At 39.7% G+C, this 23648-nt stretch overlaps 1 protein-coding gene across 3 annotated transcripts in view; it reads right to left on the bottom strand.

Annotated features, from left to right (window-relative positions):
- Positions 1 to 23648, bottom strand: part of LOC128693138 (facilitated trehalose transporter Tret1-2 homolog) — a 68668-nt gene that overhangs the window by 27218 nt on the left and 17802 nt on the right. For all 3 annotated transcript variants that reach the window (XR_011392516.1, XM_070089293.1, XM_070089294.1), the window contains exons 2-4: positions 13983 to 14171; positions 13652 to 13722; positions 9671 to 9824 (exon numbers count right to left, since the gene is read on the bottom strand). Coding sequence is in view for 2 of the 3 variants with exons in the window: in XM_070089293.1 (XP_069945394.1) it covers positions 9671 to 9824; positions 13652 to 13722; positions 13983 to 14171 (414 nt within the window). In the remaining variant the exon portion in view is untranslated. The remainder of the gene's footprint in view (positions 1 to 9670; positions 9825 to 13651; positions 13723 to 13982; positions 14172 to 23648) is intronic.

Genomic DNA, 23648 nt, shown 5'->3' with positions numbered 1-23648 from the left:
TCATACAAGCTACAGAAGGAATGGGGGCGTTTGCTGATAAGTGGTATGAGAAGTACTGGCAACGAGAAGGGGTAGAGGATGGGGTTTTAGAACAGGTGTGTGGGAGTGTGGTATGTCAGTTGCGTAACAGTGATAGGGAAGCACTGGGTGGGGAAATAACTGAGGGGGAAATATGGAGGGCTTTAAGTGGAATGCGAAAGGGCAAAGCACCGGGAATTGATGGACTCCCGGCAGAGTTTTATCAGCAGCATTGGGAATTAATGAGGCATTTTTTGGTTAGGTTATTAAATTGCATGAAGGAGAGAGGTGAGCTGGGTGAGAAGCAGGCAACGGCTGTCGTTGTATTGGTACCAAAGGGTAAGGGGCAGCATACGCTTCGGGATTACCGGGCGATCTCGTTGTTATGCGCAGATTACAAATTGTTTGCTAAGATTTGGGGAAATCGGGTCAAGTGTGTGGTGGGGCGGGTAGTATCAAAAACTCAGTTTGGTTTGCCAGGGAGGTCTATGGTGGAGGGGCATGGGTTACTTAGGGATTTCGTGGAGGCAAAAGGGGGGGGAGGGGGGGAGGTTTGGTGGCGCTCGATTGGCAAGGGGCATACGATAGAGTGGATCGGAAAGCATTGAAAGCCATCCTCAGGGGTCAGGGGTTTGGGGAAGAAATAGTGGGTTGGGTTGAGGCGTTGTATGGAGGTGCAATGGCGAGGGTACAGATTAATGGTCGATTGGGTGGGAAGATAGTAATGGGTAGGGGACTTAGGCAGGGGTGTCCTATGTCACAATTATTGTTTGCTTGCATACAGGACCCCTTTTATAGATTGATGGAGCAGCATATGTGTCACATAGAGGGACCAGGGTGTGAGGTTGCGAGGGTTTGGCCAGTTTTAATTGGGTATGTGGATGATACAACTGTTCTGATCAGGGAGGGGATGTCAATGGACACATTAGATGGGGTAGTACGAATGTTCGCAGGGGCAACTGGTATGAGGGTAAATTCAGATAAATCCATGGTTATGGGGTTAGGAGCTTGGGCAGGAAGGGTTGATTGGGGTAGTGCAGTTGTGAGGAAGCAGGCGAATTCGTTAAAAATTTGCGGTCTTATTTATGCAGACAATCTAACTGTGGCACACATGGAAAACTCGAGTAGGATGGTAGAAAGGATTCAGGGACGCTTGGGAGCATTGCGACCTTATCATTTGACCCTTGTGCAGCGTGCCATTGTTATTAATATCTTACTGTATAGCAAAGTATGGCACGTGGCAGCCGTGTTCCCATTAACTGGGCCAGCAATAACCAACATACTTAGGAAGGTTTTTAAATTCTTGTGGGGTTCGAGCTGTGATTGGATTAAAAGGGACGTGGTAATGTTACCTGTAAGTAAGGGGGGGGGGGGCTGGGATTGCTGGACTTAAAGCGGAGGGTCAAATGTGTCTTCATTAAAAGGGAGGTGATGAGGGAAAGTGTGGGTGGGGGGGGGGGTTTGGCCAGGATCCATAACAGATTGCAACGGATGTATACAGGAGTTGAGTTGCATGAGTGTGAAACTGTTTTGAGGGCTATGGCGTGGGATCGAGAGCCGGCAAAGGTCAAAATAGGTAGGTTGTGTAGATTGTTAGCCGGGAGGGTTGTAGCGCCTGTAGAGGGAATTTTCCCCATGTATGCATGGGGAAGTATATGGAATAGGTTGAGTAGGATGAGGCTGCAACCTCGTGTTCGGGATGTAATGTATCGTTTTCTGCACGGCATTTTACCATCGGGTGTGGTTCTACGGGATAGACGGGTCGTTGACGGGGGGGGGGGGGGGGTGCGGGATATGTGGTGGGGAGGAGTCGGCTTTTCATGTAGTATATTTTTGTGACGGACTGAGTGTCAAGGGGTGGTTAAATAGGGTGATATATAGGATAGGAGGTCAAGGAATTTCTGTATCGAGAGCATTAAGTCTCGACGTGGGGGGTTGGGAGGAAAGTGTAATCAGAGCTGTGGGGTACATTATGGCAGATTATATATATATAGTGTGGGGATTGCGGGGGAAACAGGTCAGTGAGGTGAAGAGGAGGGTGTTAACAGTAACGTTCTATAAAACGGTATGTAGAAATAAAGAAATTTATGGGAGGAGGTGGGTGAGGGATTTTTCAGAAGGATATAGGCAACTTACGATACAGGTTTTATTAGACTTGTAATATACGAGGGAGGGGAGGGTACGATTGGAAAGTGTTGCTGGGGCAGGGAAGTCATGGGTGAAAACAGGGTCGCCTCCCTGGTAATGGATGACAACAAATGTTTGCGTGTGTTGGATGAGTGATGCGTGAGTGAATAATGTATGGACCAAGGGTGCTAGCACCTGTGGAGCTGGCCAGTTTTTTTGTCATGGACTATACACTATTCTATGTACATAGTAGTCTTAAGTCGTATTATTATGTTGTTATCTATGTACACAGTATTGTTATACAAAAATAGTACTGTGGTGTATGTGATGTGTAGGTTTATATGTATTCAACACATGCTTGTTGTATGTTCCCTCTTCGTTACTTTGTTTCAATTGTCATTTCAATGTACTTTGTATAGCATTATACAACGGTATTGTTCTTTGCCATATGAAGTTTTTTTTAGTTCATGTTATGTTCTAGGTTTTTGCATGTTAAGATGTACTTATAGACTGTCAGCACCCTGATATTGGTTTTTCATGGCAATGTTCTTGACGTAAGTTTTGGCTGTATGGTATACAGATATATCTAGCCAGTTTATAGACGCATTCCTTTTGTGTCTGAGATTTTTGTATACGGGTTTATTGTAACTGTAATGAGTCGGTTTTGAGATCTAAGCTGTTTTCTTTGTATGTTTATTTGTATTTTGGTATATGTAAATCTGTAATGTTAGGGATAAGTATGTAGATGTTCTAGCAGGATTATGATGTTAGGTTTTGGTTTGATTAATGAGAAGGCTGGAAGTAATTGTTACATTTTCTCGTATATATTCTTTTCAATTGCAATGAGTCTGTCATATGTCATGTTATATGTAAAATTTATATGTAAGTTAGGTTTTGAGTCATTGAATGTTTATATATGTCAGTTCATGACCCTGTTACTGTGTTTATTTGTAGCTATGTTCTTGCCGTAAGTTATTGTTGTATGTTATACAGCTATATCTTGCGAGTATATAGGTGCAATCCATTTGTTAGTTCATTTGTGTTGGGTTTCTTACGTCAATGGCCGAACCTTCAGGATTGAGATCCATATTGTTTCCTTTTATTTTTATTTTTATGTATACTGTATTGGTTTTAAATAAAATAAAAAAAAAATTCAGTTTAAAGCTCAATACACCATGGCAACATCTCTCTCCACTGAACTAATTCATAGTCCTGTCCTAGATCAATGAACACCATTTTTGGCATACCGTACACGACACCACTATCGTAGAAGTGGTTGCACTTGTTAACAAATGGTGCTGCAATAGAACTAGTGTTTGTTCAGCTGACAATTAAAAACAATTGCCCTGGACAGTCATTACTTTCAGGTTCTCGCCAAAACGCCACATTACGGGAATCCCTCCCTTCCTAATTATATCTATGGCACCTTCGGTTTACTTTACTATTCACTCCCCAGTGACTGAGTATAAAGCCTTTCGACTACCCAAACGGTCGTTAACACTGCATGCAACATTTATCAGTCAAAAACACCAATTTCTTGAATAGGGATCGCAGCAAAATCATTGTTAATATACTGAGACATGCACCTCTCAGTGTATTACTGTTACTCTCAAGACTAAGCGCTAAGCCCACAAGGGTCATACTGCACCACTCGGCGTAAATACAATAAAACCCAATGGAAATAAGTCACTAACCTTTTTTAGGGGTTATAGTAGACAATTTACACATATGCTACTAGGTATGATAATTTTACTTGTGTGTAACCGTACCCAGTGGTGGGCCAACATTTTTGGGGCCCTGAAGCTCTAACTGTTATGGGGGGGGGGCCTTCGCAACCAGCAACAACTAGCCTACATGATACTAAATTTAATAACCTTTTATTTTTTAACTATTATATTGTATTGAATTACACTATTAGTTTTTAAAAGCCCCTTCAAAATTTTTAGGCAATGTAGACTAAAGTCGCTTTTGGGGGCCCTCCGGGATTAGGGACCCTGAAGTCTAAGCTTCATAGCAGGTCCACCCCTGCCTGTACCTAAATTTACAGCAATGCCCGGCCTGGGAAGAGAAGCAGATCAGCACTACCTTCCTTCCCCATGATGAGAGAGACACTGAGCTACTGGCCCTCGCACTCCCACACTCCATCCATTTTCAAAACAAAGCACAATTGCCTTGCGCATTGCAATGTAATTACTCTTTCCTTTAAGAAAATAGCTATTTAACAGACAGTGACAATATTTATTAAACACAATTCATAAATAATAATTACAGATTCCCAATATTTAGACAGATAGGTATTAAATTTGTTTTTATATTTTGTTGAAAAATATTTAATACATATTCCTCAGAAATAATCACATAAGTTGTATTATTACATCTCACAATTTACCATAAATACCAAATGGAACCATTCGAACAATAAACAACCCAAATATTAGATGGAAATATAAACACAAATGCAGTATAATGTGATCCTTTATTGACAACGTTTCACCCACACAGTGGGCTTTTTCAAGTCACACACAGATCTACCTGGGGTTGGAAGGTACGAGAGTATTTATAGTCAGAATGTTGAGGTCAGGTGGAGAACGCTGCATCTGATGATCTACCGGGTGGGGTTATAGAGTCTTGGGTAGCTTGGCAGGGGTATTGGACAAGTTGTAGACCTTCTGCAGTGTTCTATGTTCTTATGTGGGATAGCGATGAAGAAGTTTCTTGGCGAGTGGTTCAGCTATGTTATAGAAGCCGTTGTTGGTAGAAATTGTTGGTTATAGAGATAAGCGATGATTCCAGGATTCTTCGGTATTGAGTGTTGTCTTCTGTGGCTATAAGTCTTGAGTTTCTGTAGTTAATTAAATGGTTGTGTGAATTGCGATGTTGTACACAGGCATTCCTTGTATCGTCAGTCCTGCTTGCATATTGGTGTTCTGAAATGCGTGTTTGGAGGTCTCTTGATGTTTCGCCCACATATAATTTGTTGCAGTCATTACAAGGGATTATGTATACCCCTGCAGAGGATGGAGGCTTGTCCTGTCTACTACTGGTGATGTCCTTGATGGTCGTGGTTGTGGAGGTAGATACTTGGAATGATGTTTTGGCAAATATGTTGGAAACATGTTTGGCAATGGAGTTGTTGGGGAGGACTATGTATCTCTTCTCGGCAGTGTCTTCTCTGGGTGTGTTGAAGATGTTTAATGCCCGCCGTCTGCAGTCTCTGATGAAGTGACGAGGATAGTGGAGTTTAGAAAATACTTGTTCAATTATAGTGCATTCTTCCTCAAGGAACTCATTGCTGCAGATTCTGAGTGCACGTAGGAAGAAGCCTATAATCACACCACGTTTGGTTTTGGTGTCGTGGTGAGAGCAGAAGTGGAGAAGATCATTTTGGTTGGTGGGTTTTCGATAGACTTTAAAACGAAGTTCGTGGTCAGCTTTGCAGAGCAGAACATCAAGGAAAGGAAGAGTGTTGTCGACTTCTTCTTCAAGTGTGAACTGGATTGAAGGCTCGACCTGGTTGAGCTTGTCTTGGAGAGCTTAAACGTTGAAGCGTTTAGGAGTTATGAGGAGAATGTCGTCAACATAACGGAGCCAGGTGACAGACGAAGGAATAATGGAGAAACGTTCGGCTTCTAGATGTTCCATGTATAAGTTCGCCAGGACTGCACTGAGTGGCGAACCCATGGGTAGTCCAAAAGTCTGCTGAAAGAGGTGATTTTCGAAGGAGAAACACGTAAAGCCAACACATAGTTCAACAAGGTCGATGAAATCGCTGGCTGGAATGGGAAGATCAAGTGAATCGTCAATTTTCCTGCGCAAGAGATCGATGGCTTGTGTAGTAGGTACTTTGGTGAATAGGGAAGTCACGTCAAGGCTGAAAAGTTTCTTGTTCCTGATGTTGATGTTGCGAATGCGATTGAGATCACCCGAGTGTTTGAGATGTGCTGGACTGATAGTGCCCAAGAGTTTAGAGAGGTGTTTGGCGAGAATTCCTGAGAGCTGGTGGGGAGCACTGCCTATTCCCGAGGATATGGGCCTCAGTGGGATACCAGGCTTGTGAGTCTTTGGCAGGCCGTACATTCTGGCAGGTCTGGGGTTGCTGGGCATGGTGTGCAGAAGTTTCTTCCCTTGTTCTGAGCCCCTCAGAATGCGGCGAGTCCTTTGAAGAAAAGTTTTAGTAAGGTTGTCCACTTGGTTAGTTGTGAGAGGTTTGTAGGTATCTGGGTCATTAAGTAGATTGAGCATTTTGTTCCTGTAATCGTCAGTGTTCTTGATAACAACACCACCTCCTTTATCAGCTTCTTCATCGCTATCCCACATAAGAACATAGAACACTGCAGAAGGTCTACAACTTGTCCAATACCCCTGCCAAGCTACCCAAGACTCTATAACCTCACCCGGTAGATCATCAGATGCAGCGTTCTCCACCTGACCTCAACATTCTGACTATAAATACTCTCGTACCTTCCAACCCCAGGTAGATCCGTGTGTGACTTGAAAAAGCCCACTGTGTGGGTGAAACGTTGTCAATAAAGGATCACATTATACTGCATTTGTGTTTATATTTCCATTGTGTCGGTATTTTATACCATTTATTTCCAAATATTAGATAATCCACACCCGCTACACCATGAACATTACACACACACACACACACACACACACACCCCCGCAACCTCAACTAGGTGATTACACACACACACACACACACACACACACAGGTGAGTACACACCTTCCAACATGTGGCGTAATACATAATAAAATAATACTCAACAATGCGGTCATATACGACACGCAGGACGCACTTTAGTCTATATGTTACTTCCCTGCAAACATATCAGGATTCCTCAGTTGTAATGTTTCATTGGTATATATATTTTAAGGGATTTTGTTCTCGTACGCCCTACCATCCACCACACTGTTGGGAGCCGTAGTTCTCAAAAATAAATTATCATCACACCTATATTAGAGGATGGAGGTATAAATTTTTTAGAGGTAATGTACGCGTGTATGCTGTAAGGATGCTTGGATGAGGTTCGTAGTAATGGTGATACTGTCGAGCTGTGACAGGTTATATGCTCATGTACGGCTAGAAGACTGTGTGACAGGGTCATGTGTAATGACGAGAGAAAGTGGGCGGTTGCCCAAATGGGGGGGGGGGGGGTAAGGAGTGTCGGACAGACTGAATTTGCAACTTGATAGTGTCTCTTGTATACACCTTTGTTTTGCACATTGACTTTTGTGCAGTGAATAGGTTGTGATAGAGTAGTTTTTATTTATGTGTTCGTATTAGGTTATGGAAGCCTGTGATGTGAACTTGATTTTGTTGACGGCCTTTACTGTACATGATGATATATCAATGTATGTGTACAACAATATGATAATTTAGTAATTGTGGCCAGTGTATTTGGCGGAGGTGTGTGTACCTCAGGCGGAGGTGTGTGTACCTCAGGCGGAGGTGTGTGTGTACCTCAGGCGGAGGTGTGTGTGTACCTCAGGCGGAGATGTGTGTGTACCTCAGGCGGAGGTCTGTGTACCTCAGGCGGAGGTGTGTGTGTACCTCAGGCGGAGATGTGTGTGTACCTCAGGCGGAGGTCTGTGTACCTCAGGCGGAGGTCTGTGTACCTCAGGCGGAGGTGTGTGTACCTCAGGCGGAGGTGTGTGTACCTCAGGCGGAGGTGTGTGTACCTCAGGCGGAGGTGTGTGTACCTCAGGCGGAGGTGTGTACCTCAGGCGGATACACATACTTCTGTATAACTTACTCCCAAGAAATTTTTTTTTTTATTAGGAATGTGCGTTTCTTTTACAATTATATATATGTGTGAATTTTTGTACTTACACCTACATGAGTATGTTTGCTTTCTTTTGTCAGTTGTAAGTTACACTTATGTAGAAGTGAGACGTGATAATTTTCAAGTGTTTTTCTTATATATACTGATAGGTGACTTGAGTGATGTATAGTGTGCTTGATGGTCTGTCTTTTTTGCTTTGCCTGTGACGGGTTTCTTCTCCTATGTCCAACAACGTGTGTGTGTGTGATAATTTATGCATATACTTAGTGTTCTCAACAGTGTTATACTATATATATATATATATATATATATATATATATATATATATATATATATATATATATATATATATATATATATATATATATATATGTATGTATTATGTCTGTACAAGATATGCTCTCGATAAAACATAAAAATTTTTTTTTTTCAAAAATGTCGTAGCCGAAATCTTTTTTTTCCCCTCACTTCCTCTCTACGATACACCTCCCTTAAATTTTCACATGATTGCCACTTACTCAACCATAATGTCAGCAGCTGCTTTTGTCGCTACATTCGACATCCCTACAGATTCCAAGCCACTCGTGTAAGTGTGCAGCACTCTCCGATGAGGGTTCAGATAACCCATATTACCCTCTCCCCCTTCCCTTCCTAGCATACGAAGGCACCACCTCCGAAACCATATAAATCTTGTCGCCACACAAATCTAAAATTTTCCGCCTGAGTCTTCATCACAACCCCCTTTCCCTTCAGATAAACGTTAGCTACGTAAAATGCCTTACTATATAGACCAGACAGATACCAATTTTCCCTTTGTGAGATTGTAAGATGCCATGGCCTCTGACTCTTCAGTCGACTGCATGGTCCCTCCATAACATTCTGCGAATTCGCTCTTCAGTCACGCCCCTTGTTCCACATATAATGTATCCCACATACCTTCAAAGTTTCATCTGCTCTCTTCACAAAACAACAACCCCACTCATACCTTGTCCCATAACCCTAGTCCCAATGCCCTTAACTTCATCCCACTCACAGGCATTGCTTCTCTGTTGATACCCATCATAACCTCCCAATACATGCAAACGAGAAGACTCTCCAATCATGACAGTCGTAATATCGGCATCACCCACTACTGTCGGATACACTATATCCAACTCTTGTGTCGTGGTCCACAGTTCACCCCACCTCCTCATCATAGGGTAAAAGGGATCCTGCAAACAAGCCATCAAGATCTAGGACACAGGGCTACCTTGAAGTCACTCAAGCATCCTTACCGCAATATGATTTTGTTTCACAGCCATTGCGTCCAGTTTACATTAACCACAACCGCTAAATGATCCAAGTAGTGTTGTAGATATTCAATAACGATAAAATTAGCTGTCAATTTTAAAGTGATCAGATTTTAAATTGGCTCACTATCAGTGATGTTTATACTCTCCCATGACTTTACATTGTGTTTCCTAATACCTTAATAAGCGACAAGACACTAACACATTAACAAAATATACTTACAAGTGTTATTCGAGCGCACAACGTACGCACCCTCCCCTAAACCACAAGGCAATTTAAAAATGTTTAAACAAATACTTAATGAGCAAGAAGATCGATCTCTCTAGCCAGGGAATAAAGCATTCCAGGATGACTTTGTCTACCTCCCCTCGCCATGTCCACTTACCGCTCCACTTGCCCACTTACCCACATGTCACCCTTCCACTCAGAGAGGTGCCTCACTCACCCATCATATCCATCTGCCAGTCGTGGAGATGAAGACTGGAGCCGTAGATGGTAGTGTTGTCGTGGTGGATGTGCGAGGCCAGGGCATTTGGCCATGTCAAAGTCATTCCCAACTGTGGTATATGGCTTACTGACACACACAAAAACATCAGAACCTGTAGCAAAAACATAGCTCATGGATTTGCCTAAATACACTCTTACTCAGTTAAAAGAATATAAAATTTAAAGCCTACAACTAGCATGAAGAACAGGAATATTTTAATTAACTTCCATGATCAGAACTTGTAGCATAGCACAAGTTGCAAGCGATGTTCCTTGATGCACCATCCCCTTCCTTGGATTGAACACCTCTTCCATTCCTCAGTCATTGTATAACCCATACGGGTTTATGAATTTTCCCATAAATACAATAATAATTATTTACCAAAGCTCACCTGAAGCCATTGGATCAGTAGCATCACATCAGTCGCAGCATCAACCTGTCTCCCTGCACAGCTACGTTATTTTTTTTATTTTTTTTCTGCCTAGCCAAATTTCTTTGCGAAAGCTATTTGGGTTAAGTTACGCTAAGTTGAACTAGGGCAAGCTAAGCCAGGCTAGTTTTGGTTAAGTTAGGCTAGGCTAGGCTAGGCTAGGCTAGATTAAGGTAGCCTAGGTAAGATTAGGTTAAACACTAGTTAACAAAATTTAGCCATTTTTTTTTCAACAAACCAACCATCTCCCACCGAGGCAGGGGTCACCCCAAAAAAGAAGAAACACTTTCACCATCACTCACTTCATCACTGTCTATTCCAAGGGTGCCGATATTACAGTTAAAACTGCATATATCCCCACCCCTCGTTCAGAGTATTGGCACTGTACTTCGTACCTTCAGGACTTATATCCAGCTAATCGTTTTCCCTGAATCCTTTCATAAATGTTACCTTGCTCACACTCCAACAGCACGTCTAAGTCATAAAAACCATTTGCCTCCACTCCTAACACACTCAGACACGCTGGATGTCTAAGCCCCTCGCATAAAGGGCTGGTAAAAAATGTAATAAGGCATCAAAACTCGCATTAAACTATTAAATTGGCGAACCAAAATTTGAAACAGGCACGGGAAAGCGTTCACCTTATGCAGTGATATCAGTTATCTACCGCAGACACAAAGGTACACTCATCAACATACCCAAAGACTCAAACTTTTACACCAGAGACATGACGTGTTGACTCAAAATTCAGTAACTAGTCACCCACAATAAACAGTCACACAGTTTAATACAGATCTCGTCAGCAGTATAACTAGAGGGTCAGTATTTAGTAAAGTGAAAAAGTGAAAAAGGAACAAGAAGCAAAAATTGTGACACGAGATGAATTTCGGTTGCCGGGCGATAGAAAAGTGTTCCTTCCTCGTTTAATGTGCTGTCTCACAAGGAATCCATCATAACTGCACCTTCAGTTAAATATATGGGAATACCCTGTGAGCAGAACTGATAGTGAAAACGTAGTGTAAGAAATGCCAGATAAAAGTTCCTCTACATAAAGGCACACAGAAAGGTCAGACCATGTCTATCTCGACTACAAATTCACGTAGATCTCGCCTGTTCCTCATGGTACACTGCTTTAATGAAAACACTGAAAAACGGACTACAAATTACTTAGTATAAGATGTTAAGATTCATCCTAGGTTTGGGTGTAAGAGACCAGTAAGCCAGGATGAATTACAACAACTGGAAATGCGTAATATGACATGTAAAGTTGAAGCTCAGTCATACTTTCAAAATTGTCCACAGTCCAGAATATCTTGCAGCAAATTTTGTCAGTGTTGAGAACGAAAGCCAGTATGGTACTAAGGGAAGTTAAAACAACCTACAGCAAGTGGCCAGGCTTCAATCATTTTTCTTTGGGGTTATGCTAGGTGTTTTACATATGTTGTTATGTAAGGCATATGTGATTACCTAAAAATTGTGTAACTGTGCCTAAATAAACTTAACTTACATTCCGTAACCACAGCCCCCTTTATATCAGTGCCTAGTAGCTGTACCTCAGTGCCTAGTAGCTGTACCTCAGTGCCTAGTAGCTGTACCTCAGGCTGTTAGCTGCACCTCAATGTCTAATAACTGTGCCTCAACGTTTAGTAGCTGTATATCATCGTCTAGCAGCTGTACCTCAATGATAACCCATGGTTGCCATTGAGGTATAACTCAGAGAATTCCCCCTTCTATCTGTTGCTGTTTTGCCACATTCCATAGCTCCTGACGACGCACGAGAGTGCGAAAGATCTAGAGCTAAAGATTTCCATCCCCATGTGATTTGTTCTGCAGGTATTTTCAAGTTATCACACAGAAACATTGAAGGAAGGAATAAATCTGAAACCCACTTGATGTATTCCCTTCTGGGGGGATACCTAGGTAACCATATATGGTATTTTGTTTTGTCTTATTTCAAGTGGAATAGTTAGATGTTGTCATTACTGACACAAACATTTATTGCCATATATTAGAAGAGTGGAAACTGTCATAAGTGTCAAGACTGATAGTAACATTATCACCACCAGTAATCCGCAGCTCAGAGGTCACAGCATCCGGCGGACAACAAATAATAATAATCTCTATTTATACAAGCACTTGATACATCTTATACAGACCTAGATTGCATCAGTTGCATACTATATAGAAAGTATATAGAGCAATTTGGGCAAATTAGGTTAATTTTGTCCCCGGGATGCGACCCACATCAGTCGGCTAACACCCAGGTACCTGTTTACTGCTAGGTGAACAGAGAGAGCAGGTGTCTTAAGGAAACACGTCCCCAGTGTTTCTACCCGTAGCGGGGATCGAACTGCAAATCTTAGTGTGTGAGATGAGTGCGCTATAACCGCAGTTCGATTTCCTGGCCTGGAGAAGCAAATGAGCGTGTTTCCTTACGTCCACGGTCGTAACTAGCGGGAAAAATGGGTACCTGGATTTCGCGTATTGTTGTGGGGTCGCATCCTGTGCATAGAAATGCTGGAAGTCTTACACAGGCCAACAATGCCACTGAGTAGAGCAACTCCAGAAGTAATCACTGTTGAGTGAAAGGTTTCCAGACGTAGTCAGTTTCTTAAGTTTAAAACTCATCGTCCATAGGAGGGTCATCGAGGCTGAAAAATACGAGTACACCCAGTTTATAACTGTGATCATAATTTTTGAAGGGGAGGACCGGTAAGCCAGCTGAAGGCCTAAGCCAGATGACCAAAAACTCCAACGGCGGGTCATCATCTGACTAAGACCCGCGTTAGGAGATACTGTCCTGTTTCCTGACGAATTGTACCTAACCTAACCTACACTCAGAGGACCTACATTTTTGTAGCCCTGAAGCTTGACCTGTCATGGGGGCCACTTAGCAAACCCTTCTCATACAGTAAACCCAAAATTTTTAATCAATGTTCACTAAAGTGGCTTCTGAAGCCCCTTCGGGATTAGAGGCCCTGAAGCTTAAGCTTCAGTAGCTGTACAGTAGTTCCGCCCCTGTCTACACCACCAGTCAAGAATACTTCAATACACAATATCTTGTTGCTAATAATAATGACAATGATAAAAGCAGTTGTTAGTAACAATAACAATCACCAGTACAGTAGGCATGATAATGTTTAATATATTCAAGTCAGTAGCCTGAGACTCAACTGTTTTAGTTTAAAGAACAAGTACAATTTCATAACAAAGTTAACATATAACTCAGTGACCAGCATAAGAGAGATTCAGTGGAGATGGAAAATTGAATTGTGGTGAAAAATTCGGCCCATTATAATTTAATGATCTTGCACAGTGAAGCCAAAAGCACAAAAACGCATTCATAAAAATCGAACAGAAAAATCATACATATATATATATATATATATATATATATATATATATATATATATATATATATATATATATATATATATATGTATGTATACATATGTACATATAATGTGTTGTCGTATTTAAAGACGACGACAACGCATTGCGTCACGTACTTGTTTTGCGAGGCGGCGAGTGCGCATGCGCGGCGGCTCCTCTACACCTAACAGCGGACCTTCGCTCTCTTCTTTATTTCCACGGAGAAAAAATTGCATTAAATAGTAAGAGTACCAAGAATGACGTATAATATATGTAAGGCTATAATAAACAAGTACAGGTAGGGAGCTTGTCTGTCTGGTGACGAGCGGAGGGAGGGTGGAGCCTACACCACTCCATGCGGGTTTAAAGCACTACATAAAAACACATCTGATAACGTTACTTGTGACACAAGTGTGCAATGATCAGATCCGGTTTATATTCGTACTGAGAAGTTTAAGGTGTTCTTACTTGAGGTGGTCTTGTCCAGGAACTTCTTGGGAGGCGCTGGAACCTGGAGGAACTCATCGTCCAGAGGAACCAAGAGAGGAGCCTCGAGGGGAGATCCTGGATGAGCATGGAGCACCGGGTCTTCTACCAACGATACTTTACATTCATCAGGTGACGAGCCCACAGCAGCCAAGCTGGTAACACTGTAGTCTGTAAAGGTAAACTTGACGGTGAGATTCAGTGTTGAAACACTCATAGTGGATAAAATAACAATAAATGATAGACTAAGAGAGATCACTGAGTCTGAGCGACAACCTCGGCGATTTTTCTTCCTGATGAATAAACAAACAACAATACATGTATTGCTCATGAATGTTGAATTTCGGGTGGCACTCAGACGGTATATCTAAGATTTTTTCCTCGTCTTATCTTAATAGGTGAAAATTATTGATTTTAACGCTAAACTGAGTATTTTAAGATTTATTCCCAAACAACATAAAGAAGGTCTTGTGAATATTGAGAGCAGGTACCCTGCTGCACCCCTTGTTGATAGTGTGACTAGATGACGTAGTATTATTGATAAGAAGAACATAAGAAAGAAGGAACACTGCAGCAGGCCTACTGGCCCATGCGAGGCAGGTCCAAGTCTCCTACCGGCTTAAGCCAATGCCCCAACCTAGTCAGGTCAGGTCACATTCACCCAAGGAACACGGCAACTGACCTAGTAGTACAAGCTAATCAGGTCCAACTCACACCCACCCACACCCACTCATGTATTTATCTAACCTATTTTTAAAACTACACAGACTGACGTCTGTCAGTAAGATGGGACTTTAATATGGAGTCGCAAGACCTGTGACTCCATAATGTTCTTGTCTCAGCAGCAAGATATTATGGTTAATATCGTCAGAAGATTTTCTTAGATCAATAAAATGGTACAATGGATGTTCATTATTTTCTAGAGTTGAATAAACAGAATCTAGTATTTCTTTCCTGACCTGAAGCCAAACTGGCCGAGGGTTAAGAATATTTTACTTAGTATTAAATTCATATAATAGTTGGCACATTATCTTTTCAATGAATAAAAAGGTACAACACCGCGACTGGACCGAAACGTAGCAATAAGTTTCGTTCTCCTGTGTACAGGTTATTTGTTAATCTTTCCAAGGATTTTAGTCAATATCGGCAAGTTAAAAAGTCATCTATAGTCGTTAACTTCGGTTGGGTCTCCACCTGATCTTTCCCAGTTTGTATATGTTCACCGCAAATTACAATGGAATTGAACTACTTATACACTAGGAGATATAGCTAAATATTCATGGTGTAGTAGAGGCACAGCAATGGATATACGTATAATATATATATATATATGTCGTGCCGAATAGGCAGAACTTGCCATCTTGGCTTAAATAGCAACGCTCATCTTGCCATATCGGACAAGCGAAAATTTGTGTATGCAATAATTTCGCCAAAATCACTCTGAACCTAACGAAAAAAATATATTTCACTGTGTTTGTTTAGTATTAAATTATTGTAAACAAATCTAAAATATATTTAGTTGGGTTAGGCTAAAATAAATTGTTCTTGTCATAATAAGGTTAGGTAAGTTTACTAAGACTCTTTTGGAGCAAAATTAAAAATTTCTACATTAAAATTAATGAAAAAAATATATCTTTAAACGTATAAGAGAAAATTTTAGAAAGGACTTAATTTTAAATGAGTTCTTGCTAATTGACCAGTTTTACATATTCGGCACGACATATACATATATATATATATATATATATATATATATATATATATATATATATATATATATATATATACATATGTATATATATATATATATTACTTGCGATTTTAGCTTAAATAGCAACGTTCTTCTTGCCGAATAAGGCAAGCTAAAATTTGTGTATGCAATAATTTCGCAAAAATTATTGTCTTCTCTGAGGATGAGGCTCCCCAGTCCAGTTATAGAGGTGGTAGCTCCCTATATATTCAAATATATATATATATATATATATATATATATATATATATATATATATATATATATATATATATATATATATATATATATATATATATATATATATATATGATAGGAGTGAATGGAGACAAATGGTTTTTAATACTTGACGTGCTGTTGGAGTGTGAGCAAAGTAACATTTATGAAGGGATTCAGGGAAACCGGCAGGCCGGACTTGAGTCCTGGAGATGGGAAGTACAGTGCCTGCACTCTGAAGGAGGGGTGTTAATGTTGCAGTTTAAAAACTGTAGTGTAAAGCACCCTTCTGGCAAGACAGTGATGGAGTGAATGATGGTGAAAGTTTTTCTTTTTCGGGCCACCCTGCCTTGGTGGGAATCGGCCGGTGTGATAATAAAAAAAAAAAAAATATATATATATATGTCGTGCTGAATATGTAAAACTGGTCAATTAGCAAGAACTCATTTAAATTTAAGTCCTTTCTAAAAAATTCTCTTATACGTTTAAAGATATATATATTTTTTTCATTAATGTTAATGTAAAAAAAATTAATTTTGCTCCAAAAGAATCTTAGAAAACTTACCTAACCTTATTATAACAAGCGCAATTTATTTTAGCCTAATCCTACTAAATATATTTTAAATACTTTTACAGTAATTTAATACTAAACAAACACAATGAAATATATTTTTTTCGTTAGGTTTAGAATGATTTTTGCGAAATTAGTGCATACACAAATTTTCGCTTGTCCTATATGGCAAGATGAGCGTTGCTATTTAAGCCAAGATCGCAAGTTCTGCCTATTCGGCACGACACACACACATATATATATATATGTATATCTATATATATATATATATATATATATATATATATATATATATATATATATATATATATATATATATATATATATATCTTGCCTTGGAGGCAGTGGAGATGTCCTGTTTAAGGGCAATGTGTGGTGTAAATATTATGCAGAAAATTCGGAGTGTGGAAATTAGGAAAAGGTGTGGAGTTAATAAAAGTATTAGTCAGAGGGCAGAAGAGGGGTTGTTGAGGTGGTTTAGTCATTTAGAGAGAATGGATCAAAGTAGAATGACATGGAAAGCATATAAATCTATAGGGGAAGGAAGGCGGGGTAGGGGTCGTCCTCGAAAGGGTTGGAGAGAGGGGGTGAAAGAGGTTTTGTGGGCAAGGGGCTTGGACTTCCAGCAAGCGTGCGTGAGCGTGTTAGATAGGAGTGAATGGAGACGAATGGTACTTGGGACCTGACGATCTGTTGGAGTGTGAGCAGGGTAATATTTAGTGAAGGGATTCAGGGAAACCGGTTATTTTCATATAGTCGGACTTGAGTCCTGGAAATGGGAAGTACAATGCCTGCACTTTAAAGGAGGGGTTTGGGATATTGGCAGTTTGGAGGGATATGTTGTGTATCTTTATATGTGTATGCTTCTAGACTGTTGTATTCTGAGCACCTCTGCAAAAACAGTGATAATGTGTGAGTGAGGTGAAAGTGTTGAATGATGATGAAAGTATTTTCTTTTTGTGGATTTTCTTTCTTTTTTGGGTCACCCTGCCTCGGTGGGAGACGGCCGACTTGTTGAAAAAAAAAATATAAATATTGCCTCTTACAACACGCATGGCTTACGGAGGAAGAATACTGTTCCACTTCCCCATATATAACACTATATATATATATATATATATATATATATATATATATATATATATATATATATATATATATATATATATATATATATATATATATATATATATATATATATATATATATATATATATATAGTACCGAATAGGTAAAAACTGGTCAATTAGCATGAACTCATTTAAAATTAAGACCTTTCTAAAATTTTCTCTTATTCGTTTAAAGATATACATGTATATGTTTCATTTATATTAGTGTAAAAAATAATAATTTTGTACCAAACTAACCTTAGAAAACTTACCTAACCTCATTATAACAAGCGCAATCAAATTTAGCAAGTTTTTACCTATTCGGCACGACATTAAATATATATAGTGTTATAAAGAGGCATTGCTATATTCATGGTTAAGAGGACTAGCTGAATATTTTGCAAGAGAAGCAAGACAGTGCCACAGTATTTGGGTAGGGTTGACAGTGCTTCTCACACGTTAACAGTGATAGTAGCCCATCCTCACTTACAACGTTAATTTTCTTAACGCAGGTCTCGACCTCATTTTCTGAACTCGCACTGCAAACTAGCAGATACTATATTCTTTAAGTTATGCTGGGTTTGATTAGACTAAGTTACATAAACCTATTAACACGCACATTTAGACGGCAACAACACGTCTGACCAAGAGGTGGATGGGAACCGCCTGAAAACGTTCACATTTACACGCATAACATGGAAGGTGCGAGACTGAGTCAAAAACAACGATAGTTCTTATAATAAGTAAAGAAAAACAATGCGACTGTACGGCTGTGCACAAGCCTAAGGGAAGGTTTACCAAGAAAACAATTGGCTGTCTTCAGGAGGGAGAGTAATAAGTTCTTGAGAGTCACTTCAGCTGCTAACAGTAACAGCCGAGCTGGGATGTCAACAACCCTATAGAATCAACAAGTGACAAACAAAACAGGACGCTAGAGAGTTTATTACTGGCTACATCTAATTAAGAATGTCAAGCGAATGTTGTGTGTAAACTTGGCACCGAGATAATTCTTGGTGTATGAAGGACAAATAATGGCTCGGTGATACATGAATCACAGGGAAAACAGCATTAGTGATGACGCAGTAGTGCTTGCCTTGTAGAAGCAGTGATGACGCAGTTGTGCTTGCATCTTCAAGAAGCAGTGATGACGCAGTAGTGCTTGCATCTTCTAGAAGCAGTGATGACGCAGTAGTGCTTGCATCTTCTAGAAGCAGTGATGATGCAGTAGTGCTTGCATCTTCTAGAAGCAGTGATGACGCAGTAGTGCTTGTATCTTCTAGAAGCAGTGATGACGCAGTAGTGCTTGTATCTTCTAGAAGCAGTGATGACGCAGTAGTGCTTGCATCTTCTAGAAGCAGTGATGACGCAGTAGTGCTTGCATCTTCTAGAAGCGGTGATGATGCAGTAGTGCTTGCATCTTCTAGAAGCAGTGATGACGCAGTAGTGCTTGTATCTTCTAGAAGCAGTGATGACGCAGTAGTGCTTGTATCTTCTAGAAGCAGTGATGACGCAGTAGTGCTTGCATCTTCTAGAAGCATTGATGATGCAGTAGTGCTTGCATCTTCTAGAAGCAGTGATGATGCAGTAGTGCTTGCATCTTCTAGAAGCAGTGATGACGCAGTAGTGCTTGCATCTTCTAGAAGCAGTGATTCTCAGTAGTAGTACCAGTTCCAGTAACCAGTTACCAGTAACCAGTGTACCAGTAGATGACTCACTACCAACAGTCTCTGCGTGAATCACTGTCTGTATTCATATTGTGCTGACCACAGCAGTATTCAAACACCCCCCTCACATATGGGTACTGGGGTTAGTTAGTCTTAAGAGAGCAAGGAGGCAGGTCACGGCTGTTTGGCACTACCCACATTATCCGTAATATACGTACTTCCAGCCTATGTGAGTATTTCTTTACCCTATCCACGTGTTTGAACCCCACATGATAAATAGTGGCAGCGGTGGGATCGATGAAGAGTTTCTTTAGCAAGTCTGATAAGACTTTCCTCTGAAGGAGGACCTTCAACTAGAGCATTAGCACGAGAACGAATGGCAGTAAACCATGCTTCAAGACTATGTACATGGCCATTGAATAAAGGTAACTCATCAAGGGAATCACGAGTATAACTATAGTATCTCAGTGTCTGGGTCGGTCTGTCAGTCGCTAAGGAACTGTGAGGACTGATGACAGCAGCAGCAGTAGCCTGAGAGGTCTGAGTGTCGACATTCACTAAAGTATCACTTGACGGCATGTGAGACATAATGGCAAAGAAGTTGCACGAGAACAAATAAGGCAAAAATAATGAACAATAAAAATGATACAAAATGCTAAAATTGAAATAAAAGAGATGCAACTAATTCTGCAGGAGTAATAAAAAAATGTCTAAGATACACTGCAAGAGGAAGAACAACTCAATGTAAAGGACTATTGGCCAAGAAAAAAATTACATCGAAATTTACAAGTAAAAATATTACTGGAGACTGAATTAAATGCAAAATGAGCTGTCTTTACTCTTGCTAATAAAGGAATTAACTAATAAAATTTGAAATCAATGTAAAATGTATAAAATAAAATCACTAAATTGTTAACTGGGAAATTTAAATATTTTCTAAGAATGCATAAACAAAATTAAAATATAATGCAAAGATAACATCAGGAAAATTAATAAAATGAAAAAAAAGATGCAATAATGAACTGAGAATAATAATGCATAAAAATATCAATAAAAGAAAATAATTCACTGCAGAACAAGTGCAACGAAATAATTCACTGCAGAACAAGTGCAGCAAAATAAGGTGTAGAAATAATCACTGCAATAATAAAGTCTCACTGGGAAAACTCAGGTTAAATAATAAAATAAAATTATGAAGAAAAACTGATTGAACACTTTAACTCTTAATTGTAAATTAGACAAAACAATTTACTCAAACAGAGTAAAGAAAACACTTTACGTTAAAAGTAACTGAAATTACATCAAGAGTGAATTTGTTCAAAGAAATATGAAAAAGTATGAATAAAAATAAAACAAAGGAACAAAACGGGAAGTGTAACACTTACAAGTGGTGAGGCAAGTGTAACACTTACAAGTGGCGGGGCACACAACACTTAATCACGTATTCATTATTTTAGTATATTCTTACAACAAAATCTTGCTGTGACTGATACGACAAAAATTTGCTGGCAAAAATAATGGTACACAGTCTGCGAAAAAATTAGAGGAATGAGACACTGCTGGCATACGAAAAAAGACACACATAGAAATAAATGGATAATTTGGTATACTGGGGAGCCCAAGCCGTATACCTGCCATTTCTAGTTTGTATTAGTTGTATGTCGGGACGACATACGTTAGCGTCGCCGAGCTCTCAGTAGTAGTACCAGTTCCAGTAACCAGTTACCAGTAACCAGTGTACCAGTAGATGACTCACTACCAACCGTCTCTGCGTGAATCACTGTCTGTATTCATATTGTGCTGACCACAGCAGTATTCAAACACCCCCCTCACATATGGGTACTGGGGTTAGTTAGTCTTAAGAGAGAGAGCAAGGAGGCAGGTCACGGCTGTTTGGCGCTACCCACATTATCCGTAATATACGTACTTCCAGCCTACGTGAGTATTTCTTTACCCTATCCACGTGTTCGAACCCCACATGATATGATGACGCAGTAGTGCTTGCATCTTCTAGAAGCAGTGATGACGCAGTAGTGCTTGCATCTTCTAGAAGTAGTGATGACGCAGTAGTGCTTGCATCTTCTAGAAGCAGTGATGACGCAGTAGTGCTTGTATCTTCTAGAAGCAGTGATGATGCAGTAGTGCTTGCATCTTCTAGAAGCAGTGATGACGCAGTAGTGCTTGCATCTTATAGAAGCAGTGATGATGCAGTAGTGCTTGTATCTTCTAGAAGCAGTGATGACGCAGTAGTGCTTGCATCTTCTAGAAGCAGTGATGACGCAGTAGTGCTTGTATCTTCTAGAAGCAGTGATGATGCAGTAGTGCTTGCATCTTCTAGAAGCAGTGATGACGCAGTAGTGCTTGCATCTTCTAGAAGCAGTGATGATGCAGTAGTGCTTGTATCTTCTAGAAGCAGTGATGACGCAGTAGTGCTTGTATCTTCTAGAAGCAGTGATGACGCAGTAGTGCTTGTATCTTCTAGAAGCAGTGATGACACAGTAGTGCTTGCATCTTCTAGAAGCAGTGATGACGCAGTAGTGCTTGCATCTTCAAGAAGCAATGATGACGCAGTAGTGCTTGCATCTTCAAGAAGCAGTGATGACGCAGTAGTGCTTGCATCTTCTAGAAGCAGTGATGACGCAGTAGTGCTTGCATCTTCTAGAAGCAGTGATGATGCAGTAGTGCTTGCATCTTCTAGAAGCAGTGATGACACAGTAGTGCTTGGATCTTCTAGAAGCAATGATGACGCAGTAGTGCTTGCATCTTCAAGAAGCAGTGATGACGCAGTAGTGCTTGCATCTTCTAGAAGCAGTGATGACGCAGTAGTGCTTGTATCTTCTAGAAGCAGTGATGACGCAGTAGTGCTTGCATCTTCTAGAAGCAGTGATGACGCAGTAGTGCTTGCATCTTCTAGAAGCAGTGATGATGCAGTAGTGCTTGCATCTTCTAGAAGCAGTGATGACGCAGTAGTGCTTGCATCACCTAGAAGTACAACTGGTAGATAGAAGGAAGAAGAATGAAACAATGAAAACAATTTGTGACTAAGAAATTATGTACAAGATTCTAACACTTGCAACTTCACGTTGTTGACAAGCCAAGCAATTAGTAGAAATGTGGAAAATACTGTATATATTTTCCAGAAATTCAGTATTTATATGTAAATAGATGGCCATACTGTATTTAATAATATTTATGTCATAGAAAACGGAGAGTCTGCGTCTGGGCAGGAGACTCGCCATGTTGGTTTTGAATTTGTATTAGAAACGGTGAATGGGGAAGAATTTTTCGTGCTCTAGAGGTTAAAATTGTGCTGACACCTCTCAAATAGGAGGCGAAATTGGTGGATATGCATTCCTGCATAACTTGAGATATCAGACGACTGGACAAGAGAGCTCCAGGAACCTCAGATAAGCTCTCTAGATTTGTGTATAATTCTGGCCAGTGTTTTCATAAATTTAGTTAGTGAGGTTTTTCTGATTATGATACAACTTAATATCCAGTCAAATTGGTGAGTGATATTAAGATATATTTTCCTTCTGTTATGTAATTGTGTATATATATAACCATTTATTATTTTTAATATACAGTCCACAAATTTATATATTTACCAGCATTCCTGGTATATGTATATTTCATTTAATTAATAGGTCCAGAGCAACTTGTGGATATGACAGTGGTAGGTATCGAAGGGGGACATTTTTTGCGAATTAAGTGTCCCAAATTCCTACTTGTCTAACTGATAAATAATAGTTATTATTGTTCATTTACTGTTGTGTATATAATTATACATCCAAGTAAATGCAATTTTCCACATTTAATTTGCCCGTTGGTCCTTCTTGAACCGGAGGTAATTAGTGAAGTCATTAGTTGGTTAATTACGTAATAATTATATGTGAAATGTCAGAAGGAGGTGGATGTTAAGTTCACAAATTTACTTAATGTGTAGTGGATTATAATTATTACAATATTAATTTGGATAAGTCAAGTGTGGCTAAAGATTATATTAATGTGTATAAGTGTATGTGTAATTGATAAGCCAAGTGTAACTAATTATATTAATGTGTATAATATTAAGTTTGCTTAAGGTGTAGTGGATTATAATTATTACAATATTAATTTGATAGACAATTCTGGCCAAGATTTATATCAATGTATGTGTAATTGTTAAGCTCAAGTGTAGCTAACATTATTAATGTGTATTTAAAATTTATATTACAATTTTTTTACATGTAATTGCTAGGCTCAAGTAGCTAGAATTTATTTAAAGGTAAGTTGCACTATTTACCTTTATAAAGTGCATAATTTAGTACATAATCAGTGTTATTAAGTTGAATTTAA

Source organism: Cherax quadricarinatus, chromosome 28 (genome assembly GCF_038502225.1).
Source record: "Cherax quadricarinatus isolate ZL_2023a chromosome 28, ASM3850222v1, whole genome shotgun sequence".
NCBI classification, from domain to species: Eukaryota; Metazoa; Arthropoda; class Malacostraca; order Decapoda; family Parastacidae; genus Cherax; species Cherax quadricarinatus.
This window is presented reverse-complemented; position numbering and strand designations above follow the sequence as displayed.